Below are 23,873 nucleotides of genomic sequence, written 5' to 3'. Positions count from 1 at the left end.
TTATATCTATGGTTATCCCCTTGTTTCATTGTAAACCGGTATGATAAGACATTTTGTCTTGAGTATCAGTATATTAAAAGATCTTAAATAAATAAATAAATAAATTATCCACTATGATGCCTAGATCTTTTTCCTGGGTGGTAGCTCCTAATATGGAACCTAACATCGTGTAAGTACAGCAAGGGTTATTTTTTCCTATATGCAACACCTTACACTTGTCCACATTAAAGTTAATCTGTCGTTTGGATGCCCAATCTTCCAGCCTTCTAAGGTCCTCCTGTAATGTATCACAATCCACTTGTGATTTAACTACTCTGAATAATTTTTTATTATCGCAAATTTGATAACCTCACTCATCGTATTCCTTTCCAGATCATATATATATTGAAAAGCACCGGTCCAAGTACAGATCCCTGAGGCACTCCACTGTTCACCCTTTTCCACTGAGAAAATTGACCATTCAATCCCACTCTCTGTTTCCTGTCTTTTAACCAGTTTGCAATCCACAAAAGGACATCGCCTCCTATCCCATAACTTTTTAGTTTTCTTAGACACCTCTCATGAGGGACTCTGTCAAACGCCTTCTGAAAATCCAAATACACTACATCTACTGGTTCACCTTTATCCACATGTTTATTAACCCCTTCAAAAAAATGAAGATTTGATAGGTAAGACTTCCCTTGGGTAAATCCATATTGACTGTGTTCCATTAAACCATGTCTTTCTACATGCTCTACGATTTTAATCCTGAAAATAGTTTTCACTATTTTTCCCGGCACTGAGGTCAGGCTCACTGGTCTTTAGTTACCCGGATCGCCCCTGGAGCCTTTTTTAAATATTGGGGTTACATTGGCCATCCTCCAGTCTTCAGGTACAATGGATGATTTTAATGATAGGTTACAAATTTTAACTAATAGATCAGAAATTTCATTTTTTAGTTCCTTCAGTACCCTTGGATGCATACCATCCGGTCCAGGTGATTTGTTACTCTTTAGTTTGTCGATCTGGCCTACTACATCTTCCAGGTTCACATGATTTTGTTCAGTTCGTCTGACTCATCACCCTTGAAAACCATCTCTGGAACTGGTATCTCCCCAACATCCTCATTAGTAAACAAAGAAGCAAAGAATTCATTTAGTTTTTCTGCAATGGCCTTATCTTCCCTAAGAACCCCTTTAACCCCTCGGTCATCTAATGGTCCAACCGACTCCCTCACAGATTTCTTGCTTCGGATATATTTTAAAAAGTTTTTATTATGAGTTTTTGCCTCTATGGCCAACTTCATTTCAAATTCTCTCTTTGCCTGTCTTATCAATGTTTTACACTTAACTTGACAATGCTTATGTTTTATCCTATTTTCTTCAGATGGATCCTTCCAATTTTTGAAGGATGTTTTTTGGCTAAAATAGCCTCTTTCACCTCACCTTTTAACCATGATGGTAATCGTTTTGCCTTCCTTCCACCTTCCTTTCTTAATGTGTGGAATACATATGGACTGCGCCTCTAGGATTGTATTTTTTAACCATGTCCATGCCTGTTGAACACAGACTGTAGGATTTTGCACCTCCACCATCTGCTGGAGACAGAGAAATACTGTCAGACTGTAGGTGGCACCTGAGGATATAGGGCAGAGTCAGTCAAAACTTCTCTGTCTCCATCTGCTGGAGGGGAGGCAAAACCCAGGAGTCTGGACTGATCCGGGTACATACAGGGAACGTGGATTATGCACGAGACCGGGCCCTTCTGAAAATGCGAGCAGTGTGCGCAAGACCAGGCCACGCATGTAAACACCCCCCCCCCCCCCCCCGTTTTTACACGTGTGGCCCTTTTAAAATTGGCCCATATATGTATATCAGTTTGCTCAAAAAGAAGCACACATTTCTTATGACCGCACAGTTTAGACACCCGTAGCAATGGGCACCTGATATAATAAACTGCAGTATTGAAAATGGCACTTCAGCAAAATAACCAAAGGAAGTGTGATCAAAATAGACACTCGTACTGAGCACCCATTGCAATTGTGGACGCCCGATGCAATAACCTCTTTTGAGCACCAGAGATGCACATTCTCCCGTAGTGTGCCCTTTGTTACGCTCTCATTTAAATATTATGTTGGAGGCTCACAGGGATGTGGCTGCACGTGCTTTAGGGAAAGAGGTGCTCAATATGAGCACTCGTTTTCAGCGTGCATCTTACTGGATTGGCCCATGAGCAGGTTAACTTAACCTCCCTGAATTCTATGTTGATTGCCAAGCTCTAGGGGACCTGGGAACTGTGTTCTGTGAAATACAGAAGTGTGCAAAACATAAGGCACAAGAGGGGAGAGAGAGAGAGAGAGAGAGAGAGAGAGAGAGAGAGAGAGAGAGAGAGAGAGAGAGAGAGAGAGAGAGAGAGAGAGAGAGAGAGAGAGAGAGAGAGCGCCTTGCTATAATGTCTATGCCCTACACAGGTATTTGTATCCCTATGAGAGGCCCACCTAGTAACTCGAGGTGGGGATTAGGTAAGAATGTAGGGGGTTGGGGCCACTTTCACATTCCACGTGAGACGTACGAACAGAACAGTGGTCTCTTGTGACGCTTTGAAGGCCTTCGGAGTGAGGAAGCTCACTCCAAGATGAGATTTGGACAATGTTCTCTCCACCTAGCTTGTTGTTGCCCAGGTAGAGTGTCCATCAAGCTAGGTGGAGAGAACATTGTCCAAATCTCATCTTGGAGTGAGCTTCCTCACTCCGAAGGCCTTCAAAGCGTCACAAGAGACCACTGTTCTGTTCGTACGTCTCACGTGGAATGTCAAAGTGGCCCCAACCCCCTACACTCATACCTAATCCCCACCTCGAGTTACTAGGTGGGCCTCTCATAGGGATACAAATACCTGTGTAGGGCATAGACATTATAGCAAGGCTCACTCTCTCTCTCTCTCACACTCACTCACTCTCTCTCAGTATGTAACACAAATGAAAGGGTTGTAGCTATTAGCCGCGGTAGGAGCCGCGCTAACACTGCGGCTGTTTCGCCGCACACAATACCTGTTTCTCACTTTACATATACTCCGCCCCCCTGAATAACAAATTACAAATTTGTATTCGCAAATCGCGTTAACGGCTGTTAGCGCGATTTGCGAATTTATCGCACGCGGTAACTCCTTTGAAAATGAGGCCCTAAGGGCCTAATTCACTAAGCCCCCCCCCCAATCCCACTGACACAGAAGGAGAGAAAAGCTTTCTTATATCAAGAAACATGATATACAGATACTCAGTATTCTTATACAAGGAAGTGCCCCATTTTGAAAACTAGCAATGCACTACCAATGAGCTTCTAAATACCACCATCATAGATGGAAAGCCTGCCCAGTGGGACCCATACAAATACAAGCCCATCCCAAACTCCCTGTGAAGCTTGCTCTCTCTTTGGACAGGATACAAGCTGGAGAAGTTACCGAAGCCTGATACGCTTCCTCTCTTTGTTTCTGTTGTTTCTCAAGCGGTTCTTTCCGGTTTTCCTCATAGATGACCATAGGTAAAGTTACCTTGTTAACGAATGCCATGGTAATAAGTCTTCAGATTTCAGAATATAGTATCAAACTGTATAGGATAAAAGAATATGTCCATTAATTTCTCTCTATCGCTGCTGAAGTTAGGATATTTTTTAGTTAAGGAAAAAAAAAAGAAAACCACAAATCCTAAAATTGGGCCAGATGAAACACACAGGACTTTTAATAAGTATAGGTTAAGAAGGAATCTTTCTTGGACCAACCTAAGAATTAGCCAGAGAGGATGCACGTGGGATCTTTGCTGCAGTGCAGAAGGAACTCTGTGGCCAAAGATGAGGTTGCCTACGTATTTTCCAGGCACAGAATTCGCTTATGTAGGAACGACCCCTATTGCACATCCTCTCTGGCTGATGGAACTGTAACAGCGCCAGTGCACTACAAAAGGAAAGAACGAGCTCAATCACACTGCAAGATTTTCTGTCACTGGGCTATGAGACATAGTCCAAACGCCCATCACAAAATCCATAATTTCTATGCCTGGTTCTCTGCTTTTTCTATGATCAAATCTTTTTAAATTTAGGTTTTATGTCCCCTAGCGCTCCCTGTCGATCGAGGGTTGGAATGACGTCTCGCCCTAGGGAGACTGAACCTCGGGAACCTGAGAGAAACCTCAGTTCTCAGAACGCTCCCGAACCCTTCCAGAACGGCGAGGAGAATGCGCGCTTTCCTGGGAAACAATCCAAGAACTACGCGTGCCACAATTCTCTGAGGACGGAGCTGCACGAATTGATGGGGGTGGAGTGGGCGGTTAACGTTTCCTATTGGGTTGTCATTCAGTGACGGGAGACAAGGTGAAGTTTACCTGCGTCTGCGTCCGCGGGAGCCTGCTTTCTCGCGCACTTCGGAATCAAGACAATACCCGCGTGGTCGACATGCTGCGTCTGGCTTATCACTATGGAAACCGGCTTGGCGAAACTATAATAACTACCTTCTCCCGTCCCATCCATTTGTAAAGGAAAAAGTAGGGACGGCAACTAAACGACAGTTCATATGGGAGATACAATATTGTTTAATTGCATTAGGGAGATATTCAGAATCAGATAATATGAAAATAACTGGAGCACCCCTCTTTCGACAGCTAGATAATGGAACAACCCAGCAGGAACGCTGCGTCGGGGTAAATGACGCCGTCGCTATGGTAAGAAAAGACTGTACCATTATAAGCCTCATACTGGGGGCGCCTCCCAACAAATTCCTACGCGGCCCTTATACTGACACATCCAAAAGCCTCACCTGGAGAAATTAAAAAATCGTACTTACGGTCCCAAACCTGTGTGTTTTATATGCGTTAGCTTTTCAGCCATGATAGCGTCAGCAGTCCTTCGTTCCCCTGCTGAGTATGTACCCTTTGGCGTAAATGGTAGAGCCCCCTGATGAGTCTGCGTGCGTGCAATCTCCTTAGAGCTCGCTTGGTGAGACGTCGCGTCGGGAGGTGAGAAGCTTGTGGAACCCGTCGAGAAACTGCAGGTCGAAGGGGGCTTCAGGGTGTGCGCGGGAGAATGGCAGTCGTCATTCCCTGATAAATGTGCAGTGGACCGGTTTGCTTAAATAGGAAAAAAGCGAAAGCTTTTCAAACTCCTGGAGAGCATCCTGGGAGTTGTAGTTCCTTGTCCTCCGATGGAAACGAGAACAGCAGGGGGGGGGGGTGTCAGAGAAATTGTACATATTCGCAAAGTTGAATCCTTTGTAAGAAGTTATACCTGTAATTGGGAGAAGATGACAATTATACAAACGATGATGGTGATTTGCATGAAGGTTCTGGATCCCACAAGCTTTTCTATGGAAAGAAGAGCTCCGAGTATTGTCGGAAAAGCTTATGCACGCACACCGCTTTGCATCCTTCTCTTGGTGCAAGATTGGTCCTTTTCTACCGTCTTTTCTGTTTCTATATGACAATGGTCCATCCAGGCTGCCCTGGAAGTTTCCCATGGGAGTATCCACATGTAACCCCCCATGTATCTGTCAGTTTTGCTTGACGTGCTTTGTTTATGGCCTTGACTGTAGAAACAGTCTTGTATTTTTTTCCTTAATGTCTGTGCATTAGCATCCCAGACTGTAAAAAAGTCATGACTCGTGTTGGTTATCTCTGAATCCAAATTCCTCTTTCCTTCCACCCCTCTCCTTCGAAGCAGAGAGTAATGCTGCAGTTGCATCAGAAGCATCAAGGCTTATTGGTTAAGGGTAGTAACTGCTTTAACAAGTTCCCCCCATGCATTCTTTCTTTATTTCCTTTAGGTCTTGGCCATAGAAACAGCCCTGAGCTTTTTCCCTTATATCTGCATAACAGTATCACAGACCATGGAATTCGGGACCCTCTGTTGTCTGAATCCAGTTCCTCTTTTCCCCCTGCCGTCTAAGTGTGGAGCAATGTTGCAGTTGCATTCAAAGCATATTGGTTAAGGGTAGTAATCTCCATGCTTTCTGCTAAGGGTAGTAACCGCCCTACCAGCAAGTTACCCCCTGCACGCTTATCTCATTTTCATCCTCTAGCCTTTAAAAATCCACAGTGTTTATCCAATGCCTCTTTGAATTCTTTGACTGTTTTCTTCTTCATCATATGATGAAGGGCATTCCAAGCCTCCACCACCCTCTCCATGTAGAAATATTTACTAACGGTTTTGGATCTTCCCTCCTGGAGTTTCACTTTGTGACCCCAAGTTCTATTGTTTTCTTTCCAACGGAAAAGATTCAAAGTCCATACATCATTGAAATCTTTTAGGTATCTGAAGGTCTGTATCATATCTCCCCTGCACCTCCTTTCTTCCAGGATATACATATTCAGATCCTTCAGCCACTCCTCATAGATCTTCCAATACAGACTTCACACCATTTTTGTTGCCCTTCTCTGGATCGCCTCCATCCTGTTTCTATCATTATTTACGGGCTCCAGAACTAAACAGAATACTCCAGGTGAGGCCTCAACAAGGACTTGTACAAGGGCATCATCACCTCCTTTTTCTTACTGGTTATTCTTCTGTGCAGCTTACCCCCTGCACGCTTCAAGCTTTATTAAATCATTCTTCTGGCATTAGCTATTGCCTTTTCACATTGTTTTGCCATCTTTAGATCCCCAGACACTATCACCCCAAGATCCCTTTCTTGGTCAATGTACATCGGTTTCCCCCCTCCCAATCACATATAGCTCTTTTGGATTACCACGTACCACATGCATGACTCTGCACTTTTTGGCACTGAATCCCAGCTGCCAAATCTTCGACCGCTCTTCAAGCTTTATTAAATCATTTTTTTCATTCTCTCTACTCCTTCAGGCATGTCCATTCTGTTGTAGATCTTAGTATCATCTGCAAATAGACACACTTTACCTTCTATCCCTTTCATAACGTCACTTACAAAGATATTGAACAGAACCAGTCCCTGTGGCACTCCGCTTAACATGGCTCTTTCTTCAGAGTAGATTCCATTTACCATTACACGCTGTCTCCTATCAGTCAACCAGTTTGTAATCTACGCCACCACCTTGGCACTTACTCCCACACTTCTCATTTTATTCACAAGCCTCCTATGCAGAACCGTATCAAAAGCTTGGCTGAAATCCAAGTAGATCTCATTGAGCGCTTTCCTTAATCTAATTCTCTAGTCACCCAATCAAAAAAGTTAATCAGATTTGTCTGACAGGATCTTCTCCATGCTGCTTCAGGTCCAACAACCCACCAGATTCTAGATAGTTCATTTATCTTTTCCTTCAGCAGCAACTCCATTAATTTTCCCATCACTAACTGGCCTGTAGTTTCCAGCTTCTTCTCTGCTACCACTCTTTTGAAGTGGGACCATCACCACTCTTCCTCAATCCTGAGGCACCACTCCTGTTTCCAGGGATCTATTAAAAATGACCTTCAGTGGACCCGCCAGCACATCTCTGAGCTCCCTCAGTATCCTGGGATGTACCTCATCCGGCCCCATGGCTTTGTCCACTTTCAGTTTTCTTAGCTCTTCCCATACATTGTTCCGTAAACAGAGTTTCGTCTACCACATCCCCCTCTATGATCTTGTCTACCAGCAGCGGTCCTTCTCTAGGGTCTTCTTTAATGAACACTGAACTGAACTATTTGTTTAATATTTCTGCCATTTCTTCATTTCCACAAATTGTTCCTTGTTACCTTTCAGTTTCACTATACCACTTTGGACCTTCCTTCTCTATCTTTATTAAAATGTATGAATCGCTTAACATGAATCTAAGCGAAGTACAAAAAAACAATCATAATTCGAAGTGCACAGAATAAAACCACACAATACATAAATATCTGCATTGAAACTTACATGTTGCTCTGGTCTTAATCATCTGACTTCCTGACAAAATGAATAATCTGCTTGTTTAAACAATAATGTCTTTAACAAAGACTTAAAAGTTTTCAAGCTGTCTGATGTGCGCAATACCACGGGTACGGAGTTCCAGAAGATCGGGGCTGCAGTTGAAAAGGCACAGTCCCTTGTTGTACTGATTTGTGCTTGTTCTAACGATGGAATATCCAGAAGACCGCTCTCTGTGAGGATCTTAACTGGCAGGGAAGGCAGTACACGTAACAACACATTATTCCAAGGGGGAGGCTGCGGAAGAAATCAGTCTGAAAATGATAGTGCCAGCCTTGTACTATATCCTTGATTAATTGGTAGCCAGTGAAGATTGATTAAAACTGGATATGGTCCCGCCACTTGTTACCAGATATTAATCAGGCCGCTGTATTCAATAAGAGCTGCAACGGTTTTAGTTTCTTTGCAGGGAGGCCTAAATAGATAGAATTACAGTAATTAACAGGGGGTAGAATACAAGTCTGGACGTCTGTCAGATGTTTCAGGCCGCATAAAACTTGAACTTTGTAAAATCCTGATTTAATGACTGCTTTGCAATTGAAGAGTTAAGTAATACATCTACATTTTTTTATATTTGTTCTGAAAGGGAAGCTGATGTTTCTATGGTAATAGACGTGTGTTGTATTTTAGAGTGAGATCTCTGGATTAGTAGAAACTGAGTTTTGGAGATGTTTAGAGCTTAGGTAAAGATTAAAGAGCGAGAGAAAAAGCCTAGACAAGGGATCCAAGATGGCGCCCTAGCTTCTCCCGGCGTCACATTTTTCTTCGTGTTTGTTTCTTACCGTGTCATTATGCCTCATTCTAGCAGCAAGCAAAGAGCTAAGGAGAGGGAAGTCTCTTTGCCTTCTCCTGAAGACCCGATTGTCGGCCTGATGAGTGCACACATGAGGGGAGGGGTTTGTTACCGGGAAGAGAACCGAGAGGAAGAAGTACTCGACTCCTTCCCTGATTCACTGACATCGCTGTCCCCGGTGGAAAGGACGGCACCTGCAAATCCCGCTGCAGCTAGGATTCTCTCACCGCGATGGAGCTTGGCGCACTCTGATGACTCAGTGCCACCCGAGCCCCGTTCTGAGACTACGTTGTCTGTCTCCACTGCTGCAGAGTCTGTCAGGGATTCCGCCAGCGTAACAGGAACAGTTCCCCTCAGAGGTATTCGGCAGCATTTTTGAGGAGGAATTTCCACAAGGAGGAACTTTACCGACAGACTTGCCATCTCTCAAACCTTTTGTCATGGTAAGACCCCGGATATTCTCCTTAGAATCTGTTTGGGGTGCTATGGTGACTCTGAATTCTAATATAACAGCTCAGTTGAACCCTTTAGTCCAACAAGTCACCAAAGTTGGAAACCAAGTTCAGTCTTTGAAAGCGGAGAATGTGAAGATGAAAATGGAAATTGATAATGTTGACTGAGTAACATTGATTACTTATGAAAGAAAATCAGATTTTGATTAATAAGATTGAGAATCTTGAAAACCAAATCTGTGGAAGGAACTTGCGCTTTATTAATTTTCCAGAAGTTCCCTATACTTCAGCAAGAGATATGTGGAGGAAATATATGATAGAAATATTAAAGGTACCTGAACACGCAATTCCACCAACTGTGAAGATTTATTTACCACCTTTTAAGAAAAAATCTGATGAGGGGCAAAATATGCAGTCCTTAACTCCAGTGGTTTCTGATAATTTAAATATATCTGCGGTTCTAGAGGCTTCTGAAAGTGAAATTGCTCAACCAGAGTCTTTAATTGTTTCCTTCCTTCTAGAGTCAGATAGGGACGGGACTCTTTTTTTTTTTTGTTTATATTTTATTGAATTTTCAAATAATTTATGACAAACCTGTCAAATTGCAATACAGACATCTTCATTGTTACATAAGAACAAAAGGAAAATATATATCATTAAACAGTACGCACTTATCTTCTTTAAATAGGAAAAAAAAAGGAACTATTTTTTTTAGTTAATGAACGTACAATGAAGTTGATATCTTTATTACCAGGAAATACTACAGTATAAATCTCAAATCTGAGCTATCTAAGGTAATCAGGGACTGGACTCTTAAGATGATTTTGACATCATTCGGAAGTTTTTCTTAATTTTAAAAGTTCGAGTTTTCCTGGACTGGGCTGAGAACATACAAAAAAGGGAAAAATATTTCTCTTATTGAGACCTAAAGTTTTGCAATTGGGTGCTCTTTGTATTTTGAAATACCCATGCAAATGACTTATAAAATATAATGAAGTTTCTTATATTTTTTTCATCCATCTCGGTTATCAGATTTTCTTGCTGACAAAAGGTTAAATGTGGTAGGAAATTTACCTTCAAATGCTAACTGACCTCCTAATAGTTGGGAATGTGTGTCCTTTCTATAGATTTAATACCCCTCTTAAGTTTTAGTTTTTTTCCTTATTTGTAATTTTCTTGGAATCGTGCTTGGATCCCCAATTTGAGGACTTGGATATTTTTTGGCATTATTAATGCTTCTTTTTCCTATCTTGATAGTTTCTGGCCTGTATAGGTTATTTTTTTCTATGTACTAGTATGCCAATTGTTTTCTTACTCAAGATTTGCTTGAATGTATTTTGAAATGTAATAAAAAACAAAAAAAAAGATTGAAGAGCAGTGCCGATAAAACCGAGCCGTGCAGAACCCCCATAACCATGTCCAACCATTTTAAACAATGATTATTGAATTCAACGCGCTGCATATGCTGAGAAAGAAAAGAACTGAACCGACATAAGACAGAGGCAGCTATACCGCCTTCTCTTAGAGGGTGCATTAAGATGGAGTGGTCTACAGTATCAAAGGCTGTGGAAATGTCTAAAGAGGCTACATTGTAGCTATGGCCTGCATCAAGGCATCTACGTAGGTTATGTAGTAAAGAAAGTATTAACAATTCAGTATTGTGAGATTTTCTAAACCCGCGCTGGTGTGGGTCAAGAACCTTTTCTTCAGTGAATCTGTGAATTGAGTCAATACCAAGGTTTCAAGTTAGCTTAGCTAAGAATGATAATGAAGTGATTGGTCGTTAATTGTTAGGATTGGACACCTCACTGCCACACTTTTAACAGAGGTCTTACAAGGGCTGTCTTCATAGCAGCTGGTAGATTACCTTGGGATAATGAGAGATTAACCAAAGCACTCAAAGCTGGCGCAAGAGTGTCCTTAGGTGTTTTTAGAATTTAAATATTACATATTACTCCTGGGGGAATTCTGCACACACAAATTTAAATTTTCTGCATACAAAAACTTAAAATTCTGCACACTTTATATTGGTCAAAATAAAGACTGTCATGTATATTGTGTTAAGTAATTAATTTAAAATGTAATACAGAAAAAAGTTATTACTTAAAGATGCAGCGTTTTAAATATTTTGAGCAGAATTTCTCTAGAGGATCACTGTAAGAGTGTCCCTTGCACCCTCTCTCCCTACTACCCTGACCAGACTCCTTTTACGTTGCTCTCTCAGGCCCCAACTCCTCCACTTGCCACTATTTCTCCCTTCCCCCCTCTAGGCACAATCCCTTCCACTCTCTCCGCTCCCAGAGTTTGACCCCTCTCAGTACTGCCCCTCAAACAGCTCCCTCTGTCCCTCTCTCTCGCACACACACACCACCTCATACGGGCTCCCTTCGCTTGCACCCACACCCACAAGGCTTCCTTTCTCTCTCATGCATACACCTTCACACAGGATACCTATGGCTCACTCACATCCCCCTACACATAGGCTCCCTCTCTCACACACAATGCCTTTTTCACACACTAGCTCCCATTCTCTTACACATATACACACTCCTTCACAATCTCCTCTCATAGGCTTCCTCTCTGGTACTCACACCCCCTCATACATGCTCTCTGTCTCTCCCCCCAGGCTCACAGTCTCTCTCTCTGTCTCACACACACACACACACACATCTCTACACACAGACTCATTCTCACCGGGGGCCTGTTCCTTCCCCCAGGACTATACATATAGATGAGAGCCACCTCTTCGCAGTAGCACTCAGCTGGCAGGCAGTCTCCAAAGCTGCTTCTCTTCAGCTTCCAGCGACACAGGTGTCAGGTTTAGTGTTCAATCAAACTTACCAGGTAGCAGAGCTTCTGTGTCTGTGGTTTGGAAGTACACAGTGGTGGCTTAACTTAAAAAAAAAATACTCACTGGGTTTGACGCCCACAGATTGACACATTGATTAATAGCACCTCTGAACAAAATGTATTGAAAATAGTATGGCTCCTACTATGAAACAACAGTGCTGAACACTAAGCCTGACACCTGTGCTGCTGGAAGCTGAAGAGAAGCGGAGCAGCTCTCATTTGAACTCTGATTCAAGTCTGGTTTGAACTTTATTGAGATGACAAAGAGATGGTTTTGAGTCTCTGTGAGGTAGAAAAGTTTTGTTGAAAGTTCCCCCTGAGGAAGCCCATTCGTGGGTGAAACAAAGGTTTGACATAGGATTTGAAGGAAAGACTTGTTTGAATCTTTTGTTCTCTATGGACAAAAATGTTTGCAGCTTTAAGGAGGGACATTGGATTTTTTTTCTATTATTGATATGTTTGTCATACAAGAGCTTGTAAGGAAGAACATTGTTTGATTATATGATTTGAAGGAATGACTTGTTTGAATCTTTTGTTCTCTGTGGGCAACAATGTTTTTGCATATCTATAATTTTTTAGGAGGACATATTTATAGATTGTTACTGTGTTTTATTTTTAGGGATAGACTTTGGGCTAATAAGGGAGAGATATTTTGTTTCATCATTATAAGGGACATTTTGTTCCTTTATTGCAGGGCTCAGTTTTTAAATAGGTTTTGGTGGGTATACGTGTGTTTGCGTGTGAGTGCTTATTGGGGGTGGTTTTAGGTAGTTGGGATCTCAATAACATTTTAATAAAAATACATTTGTTTGATTAAAGTTTTTGAAGATATAAGAAGTTTTTTTAATTTGGTATTTATATTTGTGTATACAATATATGTGCAGCAAGAGTATTGGGGCTTCCTTGCATTCTTATATATATATATATATATACAGAGAGAGAGAGAAATAAATACTGCTATATCTGAAAAATGTTTTGTCAACTCGCTTTTCCCGTCGACAGCAAGGCTGAATTAGCCATGCTGTATGGGAAGCGTCGCAATCCCGAGTAGGCGGAGGTTCCTCAGCTGAGCACAGAGTTTTTGACTCTGTGCGTCTGCACAGTCGTGTTCCCGCACGGTTCCCTCACCTCTTCAGTTTCTTTTTTTCCACGAGCTGTTCGCCCGCGGGGTTTTTTCCTCTAGCTTTTTCCTGACTGGAAATTATTTTTTTTGCGTTTTTCTTTCTCAAGATCTCTTCCCAGATGGTTCCGAAGCCCTCTGGGTTTAAATATTGTCAGTGTGGCAAAATTATTGTTATAAATCTGCTGCTCGGAGTTAGCAATCTGTTATTGAGCTCCTCCTGTAGAGGGAGGAGTTAACAATCTGTTATCAATCCCTGTTGCTAGGAGTAGCAATCTGTAGAAACTGCTCCCCAGGGGCGGAGTTAGAATCTGTAATAAATCATCCCGCCAAGGGGAGGAGTTGGCAATCTGTTATAAGTCCACCAGGGAGTTAGCAATCTGTTATGGATTACCCTGTCAAGGGGAAGAGCTAAAAATTGTAATACTCCATAGGCGGAGTTAATGATCTGTGGTGGGTTGGCTTCCCACTGAGAGATCATACATTACGCACGATCAAATGCCTTCAGAAGTTGGGATTTCTTATCAATTTCGAGAAGTCTCACCTACAACCTACTCAAATACTTCAGTTCATAGGCGCTCTCATAAATAAGGTGAAACAGAGAGCATACCTCCCTCAAGACAGGATGCAGACTCTACAATCAGTGGCCCACTGCCTTCTTTACAGAAACCAGGCATCAGCACGCCAAGTTCTACAACTTCTGGGTCATATGGCAGCAGCGATCTATGTGGTTCCTCACACCAGACTTCACATGCGCCGCTTACAATGGGATTTAAATACTCAGTGGTCTCAATTCATACAGCCACTCAGCTCCAGAATTCAAATTACGAACGCAATGAAGGAGCACATTCGATGGTGGCTCCTTCCCAAAAATCTTTCCTCGGGAGCCCCATTCCGTTTACCTCCTCATCAGATCACTCTGACCACGGATGCCTCCAACAAGGGTTGGGGAGCCCATCTAGGCAACCTAAAAACTCAAGGTCTGTGGACCCCTCAGGAATCTACATACCAGATCAATCTCTTAGAACTAAGAGCCATTTGGATGGCACTTCAAACGTTGTCGGCTCAGATAAGGGGATCAAGCCTCATGGTATATATCGACAACCAGGTAGCCATGTTTTACATAAACAAGGAAGGAGGGTCCGGTTCCTGGACTCTATGTCAGGAAGCAACACAAATTCTACATTGGACAATAAAAGCCCAAGTATCAATTCAGGCAACTTATCTTCCAGGTCTGGACAATGTAACAGCAGATCATCTCAGTCGGATATTCCGTCCGCACGAATGGACTTTAAATCCAGAGGTGGCAGAAAACATCTTCAAACAGTGGGGGTTTCCCATAATAGATCTCTTTGCTACGGAAGCTAACAGACAAGTCCAAACCTTTTGCTCAATTTACCCCAGCAATCAAAGGCTTGCTCCCGATGCCTTTCTCATTCCACGGGCACCAGGCTTGATGTATGCCTACCCTCCCATTCCACTCATATCTTGAACGATTCAGAAATGCATCTAGGACGTGTCAGACATGATTTTAATAGCCCCGGCGTGGCCGAGACAGCCTTGGTATGCGTACCTCATGAGACTTTCCATTCATCCACGAATAACACTACAAAATCTTCCACATCTTCTGACACAGGAAGGGGGCTCCCTACTTCACCCCATGACTCAATCCCTTCATCTCACAGCATGGAGATTGAAAGGCAAATACTGACTCCTTTGGGTTTATCTTCTCAACTGGAGGATATTCTCATTGCTTCACGAAAACCTTCAACCAGACATAATTACAAGGGAAAGTGGCAGCGGTACTTGAATTGGTGTAGTCCAAAAAATATAAACCCCTTTTCATCCACTGCCACCCAACTACTACAATACCTGCACACGCTTTACGAAGCAGGATTAGCCACCACTTCGGTACGAGTTCATATCAGTGCTATAGCAGCCTTTCACGAACCTTTTAATAATCTCCCAATTTCTAACCACCCGTTAATTTCCAGATTCATGAAGGGAATGATACGACTTCGCCCACCGGTGACTAAACCTCCAATTCCATGGGATTTAAATGTAGTACTGGAACAACTAATGCTTCCACCTTTTGAACCATTAGACTCTAGCCACATCAAATATATGACATGAAAGACAATTTTTCTCATTGCCATAACTTCTGCAAGGAGAGTCAGCGAACTAGAAGCCTTGGTTCACTACTCCCCTTATCTAGAATTCTACCATGACAAGGTGACCCTTCGTCCTCACCCTTCTTTTCTACCTAAGATGGTAACATTTTTTCATCTTAAACTATAACTACCTATTTTTATGCCAAAACCGCATACTAACGAACGTGAAAAGCTTTTGCATACGTTGGACTGTAAAAGAATGTTAGCTTACTATAAGAAACGGACTCAATCAACTTCGAGGCCTTCTCAACTGTTCCTTTCCTTTAACCCGAATGATCCTGGACAACCAGTCTCAAAAAGGACCATAGCCAGTTGGTTATCGCAATGCATACTTTTTTGCTACAATAAACGTTCCATTAAACTACTCACAAAGCCTCAGGCACACCAAATCCGCGCCATTGCAGCATCTGTTGCCCACTTGAACAAAGTTCCCTTAATTGATATCTGCAAAGCGGCAACATGGTCGTCCATTCACCTTAGGAGCATCGTGCAATGCTTTGTGCACCGTAGATGTGCTGTGTGGTTGGCCATGCGCCGTATGCTCTGTGCGCCATATGGCTGCTGTTTATTAGGGCAATATTAGGATCGATGCATCAAGGATGCATCGTCACGGCAATGCGCCATGCGTCGTTTGTACGTCGTCTATTTTTGTAGCGTCGTACTTCCTTTTCAACGACGCTGACGGCGCATGTTCTGACGACGCACTCCCCGGTTCCTTATGCCAAAGTACCGCTGCCGGATCCCCGGCTGTAGTATGAGGCCTTGAGGGTGTGTGAGACCCTGGCCTGGTACTTGGAACGGCTCTTCCCAGTCCTGCTGGTCCCAGCGAGGACGCCCGCTTCGGATGGGCCTTACCAGACTTCGCCGGTCCTGGCGAAGAATGTACCGAGGATGGTGGGGCCGAAGTGCCCATTCGTAACCTCTCCATTCTTGCTGCCCGGTGCCGCTGGGCTCGCGGAGACATCCTTCCGCAGTCCCGACACGACTTTTGCTCGTGGTCCGGGCCTAAACAGATGTAGCAATAATTATGTCCATCCGTGATGGACATAATTGTTGCGTTTGTGCCTGTTCTCGCCCTCGCTCCACCCTCTCTACCTTAGTGGCGACTCCCTTCGGGTCTGACGGACAGAAGTGAGCCAATGATTCCAATGTAATATCAGCTATGAGGCCCAGATCTTTTTCCTTGGTGGTAGCTCCTAAAGTGGAACCTAACATTGTATAACTACAGCAAGGAGGCTGTAACAGAACAAAATAAATCCTGGACAATGTTTTTAATGGACAAATCATTTTCAATTTATAAAAGGTTTTCTGATCTAATTTCTAGACTTTCTCCTTTAGAGATAATTTGGAGTCCAATAAAACTCCAAGGGTTCTGGCTTTGAAAACAATTGGGCTAAGAATGTTGGCAAATGATAGATGAATAAAATGGACTTTTAAGTGACAACTTCTCTTTGAGAAATTAGAACAAGTCCCTACATGTACAGAGAGAAAACCATATTGCCCTAATAAACAGCAGCCATATGGTAATCTTAATTTTTTAAGAGATTTGTCCCGGCCTAGTCTGCCCCCCTCACCCAGGCTTGGTGAAAGCACTAAGAATAGGAGAGGCCTATGTTTCGTAGCACTGTGGATGTGCAGCACCTGCAGTTTGTGTTGGCAGGAGGGAATGCTTTAAGTTTCAGCTTCAGAGAGTGCCCCTTTGAAGCATCTGCCAGCAACCGAAGGGGCCAGTAATGCAAGGAAAAATACTCTTTTTCGGATAATGGCTCTATATTTTTTCCGAGCCAGAGTAAAATGACTTTAGTATTTAAGCAGAGAGAAATGCACAATGATCAGACAAGTCATTGCTTGCTGCTAACGGGCTGCATTCTGTTGACAGGTTCGGTAGTTTGGGCTGATACTTTGCTTCAGAACTTCCACGGTTTGCTCCTGTGAAGCACGAAGGCGTTAGGACCAGCAATTGTGAAACATGCCACTATTCGGGAACATGTTCAGTCCAAAGAAAACTCCACCCAGGAAATCTGCTTCACTCTCCAACCTGCACTCGGTAGGTTCGATGCTTATGGGGGAGGTCAGTCTTACATTTTAGTGTCACCAAAAGAGGAGGTTTACTTTGTGTAGGGGACTTGGAGAAAGGAATGCAGCACCAAAGATTCGGCTGAGCCTCGGATGGTATATATTTGAATTGGTAGCCGAGGCATTCACAAGGTAATAAGAAGTATTTGCTACCAGACAAGGTTATTGGAAAAGGAGTTGGGTTAAAATCTACATAGTAGGTTAAAGGTATAAGGAGAAATTGCTATAATTAAACATGGCTAATTCACACTGTAGCTAAAGACAGTGGGGGAGGGGAGGACTGCATGGCCCACATGGTGGTATTTGATCTGGAAAGGTCTATTAGGACCCTGAAGCAGAAGGGTTAAGAAAAATGTTAATGAAGCAACATTTCTCACAGGGAGAACTGAGTCAGTGGAATGGTCTGCCAGAGAAGTTAATTCAAATAGCTCCAGTGGATGCCTTCATACACTTTGTGGTGTGCACATGCTGCTAGGCCTGGGTGGAAGGTCATGGGTACGGCAGGAGTCTGTTCCACGTCTGCTCCTCTGCATTTCATTGTATTGTAGCAAACTGTGTATGTGTATGTGTGACTGTTAGTGACATTAACACAACTTTGCACAAATCTATGATTGGAATGGTAATCCCTGTTGTGGATCACAAATCCCTTCCAACTTTTTGTCATGATAAGAGAACAGAATTCTGACAAAAAGGGACTTGGAGAGGAAGAAAGTAAAACCCTTCTATGATGTCTCTTGTTCTGGCAGCTGGATAGGACCACAAAGGAGGCAGAGCTGGGCCTGGACTACGGCTTTCCCAACATAAATATTGCAGGACAGAGCCTGACATTTGAGAATGGACAATGGATAACAGGCAAGTGAAGTTATATAGATATGCGTTTGTGCATATGCATATTTGTAGCTGTTGCAATCATCAGTTCAACCAGTAGAGATGAGGAGGAGTGTAACAGAGTGAGAGACTGAGGAAAGCTCCTAATTTGTCTTACCACTTGAATAAGCTATGTTTATCTCTGTTTACCCGGCTCTTGTTTTGGGTGATGATATCAGTGAAAGCTTCCCCCGTGTCCCTTCTCTGCAGAGTCTGGTGGTAGTGGGGCTCAGAAGGAGATTCAGCGTTTGCGCAAACGTAACCTGCAGCTGGAGGAGGAGAACAACCTGCTAAAGCTGAAGGTCGACATCCTGTTGGACATGGTGAGATGGGGTCTGAGAAGGAATGTCTGGTGAGGAGGACAGCCTCGAACCATGTGCCATTCTGAGCATGTTAAATGGGGATCAGGGATTCTCTTATAGCTAGACAAGAGTGTCTGTGAAAGGAAATGGCAGAATACAGTAAAGACTATCTACAAAGGGGCGGATTTTCAGAGCCCTGCTCGCGTAAATCCGCCCAAAACCGGGCGGATTTACGCGAGCAGGGCCCTGCGCGCCGGGAAGCCTATTTTACATAGGCCCCCCGGCGCGCGCAGAGCCCCGGGACTCGCGTAAGTCCCGGGGTTCTCCGAGGGGGGCGTGTCGGGGGCGTGTCGGGGGGCGGGCCCGGTCGTCGCGACGTTTCGGGGGCATGTCAGCAGTGTTTTGGGGGCGGGTACGGGGGCGTGGCTACGGCCCGGGGCGGTCCGGGGGCGTGGCCACGCCCTCCGTACCCACCCCCAGGTCGCGGCCCGGCGCGCAGGAGGCCCGCTGGCGCGCGGGGATTTACGCCTCCCTCCGGGAGGTGTAAATCCCCCGACAAAGGTAAGGGGGGGGTTTAGACAGGGCCGGGCGGGTGGGTTAGGTAGGGGAAGGTGAGGGGAGGGCAAAGGAAAGTTCCCTCCGAGGCCGCTCCGATTTCGGAGCGGCCTCGGAGGGAACGGGGGTAGGCTGCGCGGCTCGGCGCGCGCCGGCTATACAAAATCCATAGCCTTGCGTGCGCCGATCCAGGTTTTTAGCAGATACGCGCGGCTCCGCGCGTATCTACTAAAATCCAGCGTACTTTTGTTTGCGCCTGGAGCACAAACAAAAGTAGGCTATTCGCGCGCCTTTTAAAATCCGCCCCAAAGTGAATGCACAGAAAGGTTACAGTGAGTTATGGGCTTTTTTCCTCCTAGTTATGAGCGTGGCTTTGCTTGGGAGAGAATGGGGGAGTGGTGTTGAATTGCTGGCACTTGGCAGGTGGCCCCTGAACGTTACACTTCCTAACTGGTGGGTTTAAATTTCAAATCAGCAGCACCCGAGTCATTATCATCCAACAACTGTTTGGGACTCTTTGTGAAAGATCCATGGCACCGGTTCACTTCCCTGGTATCCTCAACACCATGCGCTAGTGTTGAAAGCTGGTGCTTCTTGGCCCAGGTTGGCATTTTCAGTAGAGACGTCAAGTATTGAATGAGCATGGAGGATAAAACCTGAACTTCCCCCTTCTTCTCATAGGCAGTGCCTTCAGAGCAGGGCCATGCATTCACGGGTGAGGAGAGCGCAGATTGTTTGTGAAGCATGCACAGCCACTGCATGCACTGCCCTACAGGGAAGGCTGTTACTAACTGTGATTGTGCAGCCAAACTTTCCATTTGGGCACAACATAAGAGCAAGATTTGATGCCGACTGTATATGTTCCTTCTGCTCCATGTCCTGTGGGCTCCTAGCATGACCAGTCTGGCACTTTCCACAACACTGAAGAATTCACTTAAGGACAGCTGAAAATCTGACTGCTGACTCATTCTTTTCACAGCTCTCGGAAACCACGGCGGAGTCTCACCTCATGGAAAAGGAACTGGAGGAGCTGAAATATATAGGCAGGAGGAGAAAGTGAGAGGGGGGGGGGGGCGGAGATACAGAAACGGTACAAAACCTGTGCTTGGGAGACAATCTAGGAGGTTGCAGATGGGGAGGGGAAGATGGAAGAGAGGAAAGATGAGTAGAAATGGAAACAAAACCCTGTTGTTGACATGGTGCCGGCTTTTCGGTATGAAAACATGGCATCCTGATCCGGTGGGGCTCTTCTTGAAAAGCTGAACAGCAGGGGAAAAAACACTCAGGGATCTTTGATGAAGCCAAATAGCTCACGCAGCCAGACTAGTCAAGGGCTAAAACAGCACTGCAGATATTCCACAGGGGCCATGTGAAAAGGCCGGAGCAGATTAGTTAGATGGCATGGGAGTATAGAGCCTGTATGAACATGTGGCCCCTTCATGGTGAGGCTGTTTTAGGAAGCCAAGCAGGCTGGGTATGAGGGATGTTATCATGGGGATGCAGTCTTTCAGCAGAGAGCCTCCTAGAAGGAGAAGAGGAGCATACGGTACCTCTTGGGATTATTACCTGTAAATGAAGTCTGGGATTTCTTGGTCTCTGACTGGCTTTGGTTTTTTTCTGTTTATCAGCCCCGCTCTTAACTCTGCATTCCTTTCTCCTCAGCACTTACTGTTCTCCCTTTTCTTGCTGTAAAAGGCTTAAGGCACTTATCTTGTGTAGCACCACTATTTTTAGGGTCATTCTGTAAGACATCAGATCTCTGCTGCTGACAGAAGAGAACCTATAGTAGACCCATAAACAGTGGTTTGTTTCTGATGGACAAGAAAAGGCCAGATCACAACCAAAGTCGGAGAGCCCCTAGGTAGGAGGAAAAAAATATAGGAAGACGTTACAGCAGAAGTACAATTTTCCTATTTCCATAAAATGTTTCTCAGCAGTTGTCTCTTGGTTGGATGTCTGGGTCGGCTGGTGATTTCCCACACTGATGGTGCATAATGGAGGGCCGCAGAGTTCATACTAGTTTGTGCTTTGCATTATCTTAAATGCACAAAGGTGTTAAGTTTAAAAGCATGCTTCACGTGCTTTCCCCACAAGATGCATTCCGTCCATTATGTAATGGATAGAATTACTGGGATCTGAGTACTGGAATCCTAGCATCGGCTTATAATATTTCAAATTAAGTTGTCTTGTAATTCACAATATGGCATCAGCTTTACTGACTGTCCAAATTCAGCACCATCTCTCCAGCCAGATCCCATCCATCATACGTGTGCACGGTATCAGACGTGTCCCGCATTTGGGAGTTTGCCTGACAAATTCTGCTGAGAATTTTTACATTTTTCCATAATCAAAGATGCTCAGCCTTGGCTCTTGAGGGCCACAGTCAGGTCTGATTTTCCAAGTAACCAAGCTATATAAACTAGCCTGGTTCTCAGACCACATGTATGCAGAGGTGCCTGTTGAATATTCATTGTGGATATTCTGATAACCAGGACGGTTTATGGCCCTTGAGGAGCCATGTTGTACAACTTTGGTGCACATCGTATGTAGATATCAAGTGATTTTATTTTGTGCTAGGGCACTAACCAGCTTCTTCTTTCGTAAAACAGGTGAACTGCTAAACAAATAAACAAAAACAGGAAAGCCAAGTTACACAAAAACTGCAAAACAAATAATACAAAGTCACTCTGGGACTAATCCTCAAAATATATTTTTTTATTTTTGGAGCCAGCAGTGACCTGCTTCTATTTCAGTTGGATATAGGGCTGGGATCTGGTGCCTTCATTCACAACTACCTGGGCCTTTCCCCCTTTTTTTCCCACATCTCCTCCCCTCTTACTTAGGCCAGTCATGGGACCTGAATCCGGCCACCGGACGTCACCATTGCTCAAAGACTGAGATCCCACTGCGTGTCCTCCCTCCCCAGGGGCTGTGAGTGCCACCTCCTTGGCATCCTGGGGAGCAGAAGACTCGAGCTAGGAATTGACTCCCTCATCATGGGCCACCCCCTCCTCTCCATTCTGTTTCATAATCCCTGCCCCCTAATATCACCAAGGGGGGTGGGATAGTTAGTGTTTTTATCATGTACTTGGTGGTTTACTCCTAGTTAGTCCTTTACACCTGATATTAGTAATTGTAACCTTTTATCTTAGAAGGGCCTGGATAATGTTTGTTTGTTTTTTTCAAGAGAGCTCTGGTAAGCTCTAGGTGCTGTCCTTCTGCACTGTAGCCCTGCTTTGGCGTGGTACGTGTTCAGCCTCTCAGTGCTGCAGGAAATGAAAAGAGATGTGCTGCTCTAGGCAGTTCTACGGCAGCAGTTGAAGCCGTGGGTCCCTGTATTTGGTATGGGCAGCGCTTACATTATCTATCTAAAATTAAGTCCTTTTTATCTGGCATTCTAAGTAGAAACAGGGGTGGGGGAAGGTTAATAGAGCAGTGGGGAAGAATAGCTACTTGCAAAGGACAATCATTCCTCCCCCCCAACTCAGGGGTTCTCAGCAGCTCCCAAACTCCACGGTACATGAATTCATTCCGGAGGCGTGCAGTTAGTACGGTACTGCTTTCTGCTGGTCCCGAGAGCCATCTTTCCTGTCTCTTGCTATGGTACTTTTGAATAGTTCACTGTGCACATAAAACCATGGTTTTGTTTTTTATATTCCCGCCTGGGTGCATTTTGTTAAAGTATTTTATATTATTTATTTAATTAAAATGAACCAACCCTAAAAGGGGACGTGCTTGTGATTTTGTCTTTGTGATAGGTGTGGCACGCATAAAAACACACTATTAGAATTAAGAAAATCCTTTCACTGTTCTTCAGTTCTCCTAAAAGGTATTTTCTTTGGGGGAGGCCAGGGAAGGAGGGTTCCGGAAGTAGAGGAGAAGCTGGGTTTCCTGGCCATTCCCTTCATGACCTGGACAGCTGACACTGTAGGATGCAGAATAAAGAATGTGTAGAAGTAGATGTAGTGTATTTGGATTTTCAGAAGGCGTTCAACAAAGTCCCGCATGAGAGGCTTCTAAGAAAACTAAAAAGTCTGGGATAGGTGGCGATGTTTTTGTGTTGATTTCAAGCTGGTGAAAAGACAGGAAACAGAGAGTAGGATTAAATGCTCTGTTTTCACAGTGGAAATAGGTAGAGTGGCGTGCCTCGGGGATCTGTACTTGGACCGGTGCTTTTTAATATATTTATAAATGGTCTGGAAAGGGTACGATGAGTGACATTATCAAATTTGCAGATGACACCAAATTATGCAGAGTAGTTAAATCTCAAGCGGATTGCAGGAGGACCTTGCGAGACTGGAAGATTGGGCTTCCAAATGGCAGATGAAATTTAATGTGGATAAGTGCAAGGTGATGCATATAGGGAAAAATAACCCATGCTATAGTTAAACGATGTTAGGTTCCATATTAGGAACTATCACCCAGGAAAGAGATCTAGGCGACATAGTGGATAATACATTGAAATCGTCAGCTCAGTGTGCTGTGGTGATCAAAAAAGCAAACAGAATGTTAGGAATTATTAGGAAGGGAATGGCAAATAAAACGATGGATGTCTTAATGCCTTTGTATTGCTCCATGGTGAGACTGCATCTTGAATACTATGTACAATTCTGGTCGCTACATTTCAAAAAAGGATAAGGTTGCACTGGAGAAAATGCAGAGAAGGGCGACCAAAATAATAAATGGCATGTAACAGCTGCCGTATGAGGTAAGGCTAAAGAAGTTAGGGCTGTTCAGTTTGGAGAAGAGACGACTGAGGGGGATATGATAGAGGTCTACAAAATCATGAAAGGACTTGAAGAAGTTAAT

The 23,873-nt window shown here is 44.1% G+C and overlaps 1 protein-coding gene across 4 annotated transcripts; it reads left to right on the top strand.

Moving 5' to 3' along the window:
• Positions 1 to 3,426: 3,426 nt before the first annotated feature.
• On the top strand, positions 3,427 to 22,794 carry CBY1 (chibby family member 1, beta catenin antagonist). 4 transcript variants are annotated; one of them, XM_029590212.1, is made up of 5 exons: positions 3,427 to 3,515; positions 17,144 to 17,311; positions 18,087 to 18,192; positions 18,418 to 18,530; positions 20,044 to 22,794. In XM_029590212.1, the coding sequence occupies exons 2-5, from the start codon at positions 17,234 to 17,236 to the stop codon at positions 20,122 to 20,124; spliced, it is 378 nt and encodes a 125-aa protein (XP_029446072.1). In that variant the 5' UTR covers positions 3,427 to 3,515; positions 17,144 to 17,233; the 3' UTR covers positions 20,125 to 22,794. The 4 variants fall into 4 exon arrangements, with proteins under 4 accessions (XP_029446072.1, XP_029446069.1, XP_029446068.1 ...); XM_029590209.1 differs by lacking the exon at positions 3,427 to 3,515 and adding an exon at positions 4,593 to 4,687; XM_029590208.1 differs by lacking the exon at positions 3,427 to 3,515 and adding an exon at positions 4,845 to 4,981.
• The last annotated feature ends 1,079 nt before the right edge of the window (positions 22,795 to 23,873 follow it).

Source organism: Rhinatrema bivittatum, chromosome 2, assembly GCF_901001135.1.
Source record: "Rhinatrema bivittatum chromosome 2, aRhiBiv1.1, whole genome shotgun sequence".
In the NCBI taxonomy this organism is placed as follows: Eukaryota; Metazoa; Chordata; class Amphibia; order Gymnophiona; family Rhinatrematidae; genus Rhinatrema; species Rhinatrema bivittatum.
This window is presented reverse-complemented; position numbering and strand designations above follow the sequence as displayed.

Excerpts from the sequence above, each read along its gene's own strand:
- CBY1 (XM_029590212.1), top strand. The coding sequence starts at position 17,234 with ATGCCACTATTCGGGAACATGTTCAGTCCAAAGAAAACTCCACCCAGG. Across the intron at positions 18,193-18,417 it reads GAATGGACAATGGATAACAG|AGTCTGGTGGTAGTGGGGCT; the intron begins GCAAGTGAAGTT and ends CCTTCTCTGCAG. Across the intron at positions 18,531-20,043 it reads TCGACATCCTGTTGGACATG|CTCTCGGAAACCACGGCGGA; the intron begins GTGAGATGGGGT and ends TTCTTTTCACAG.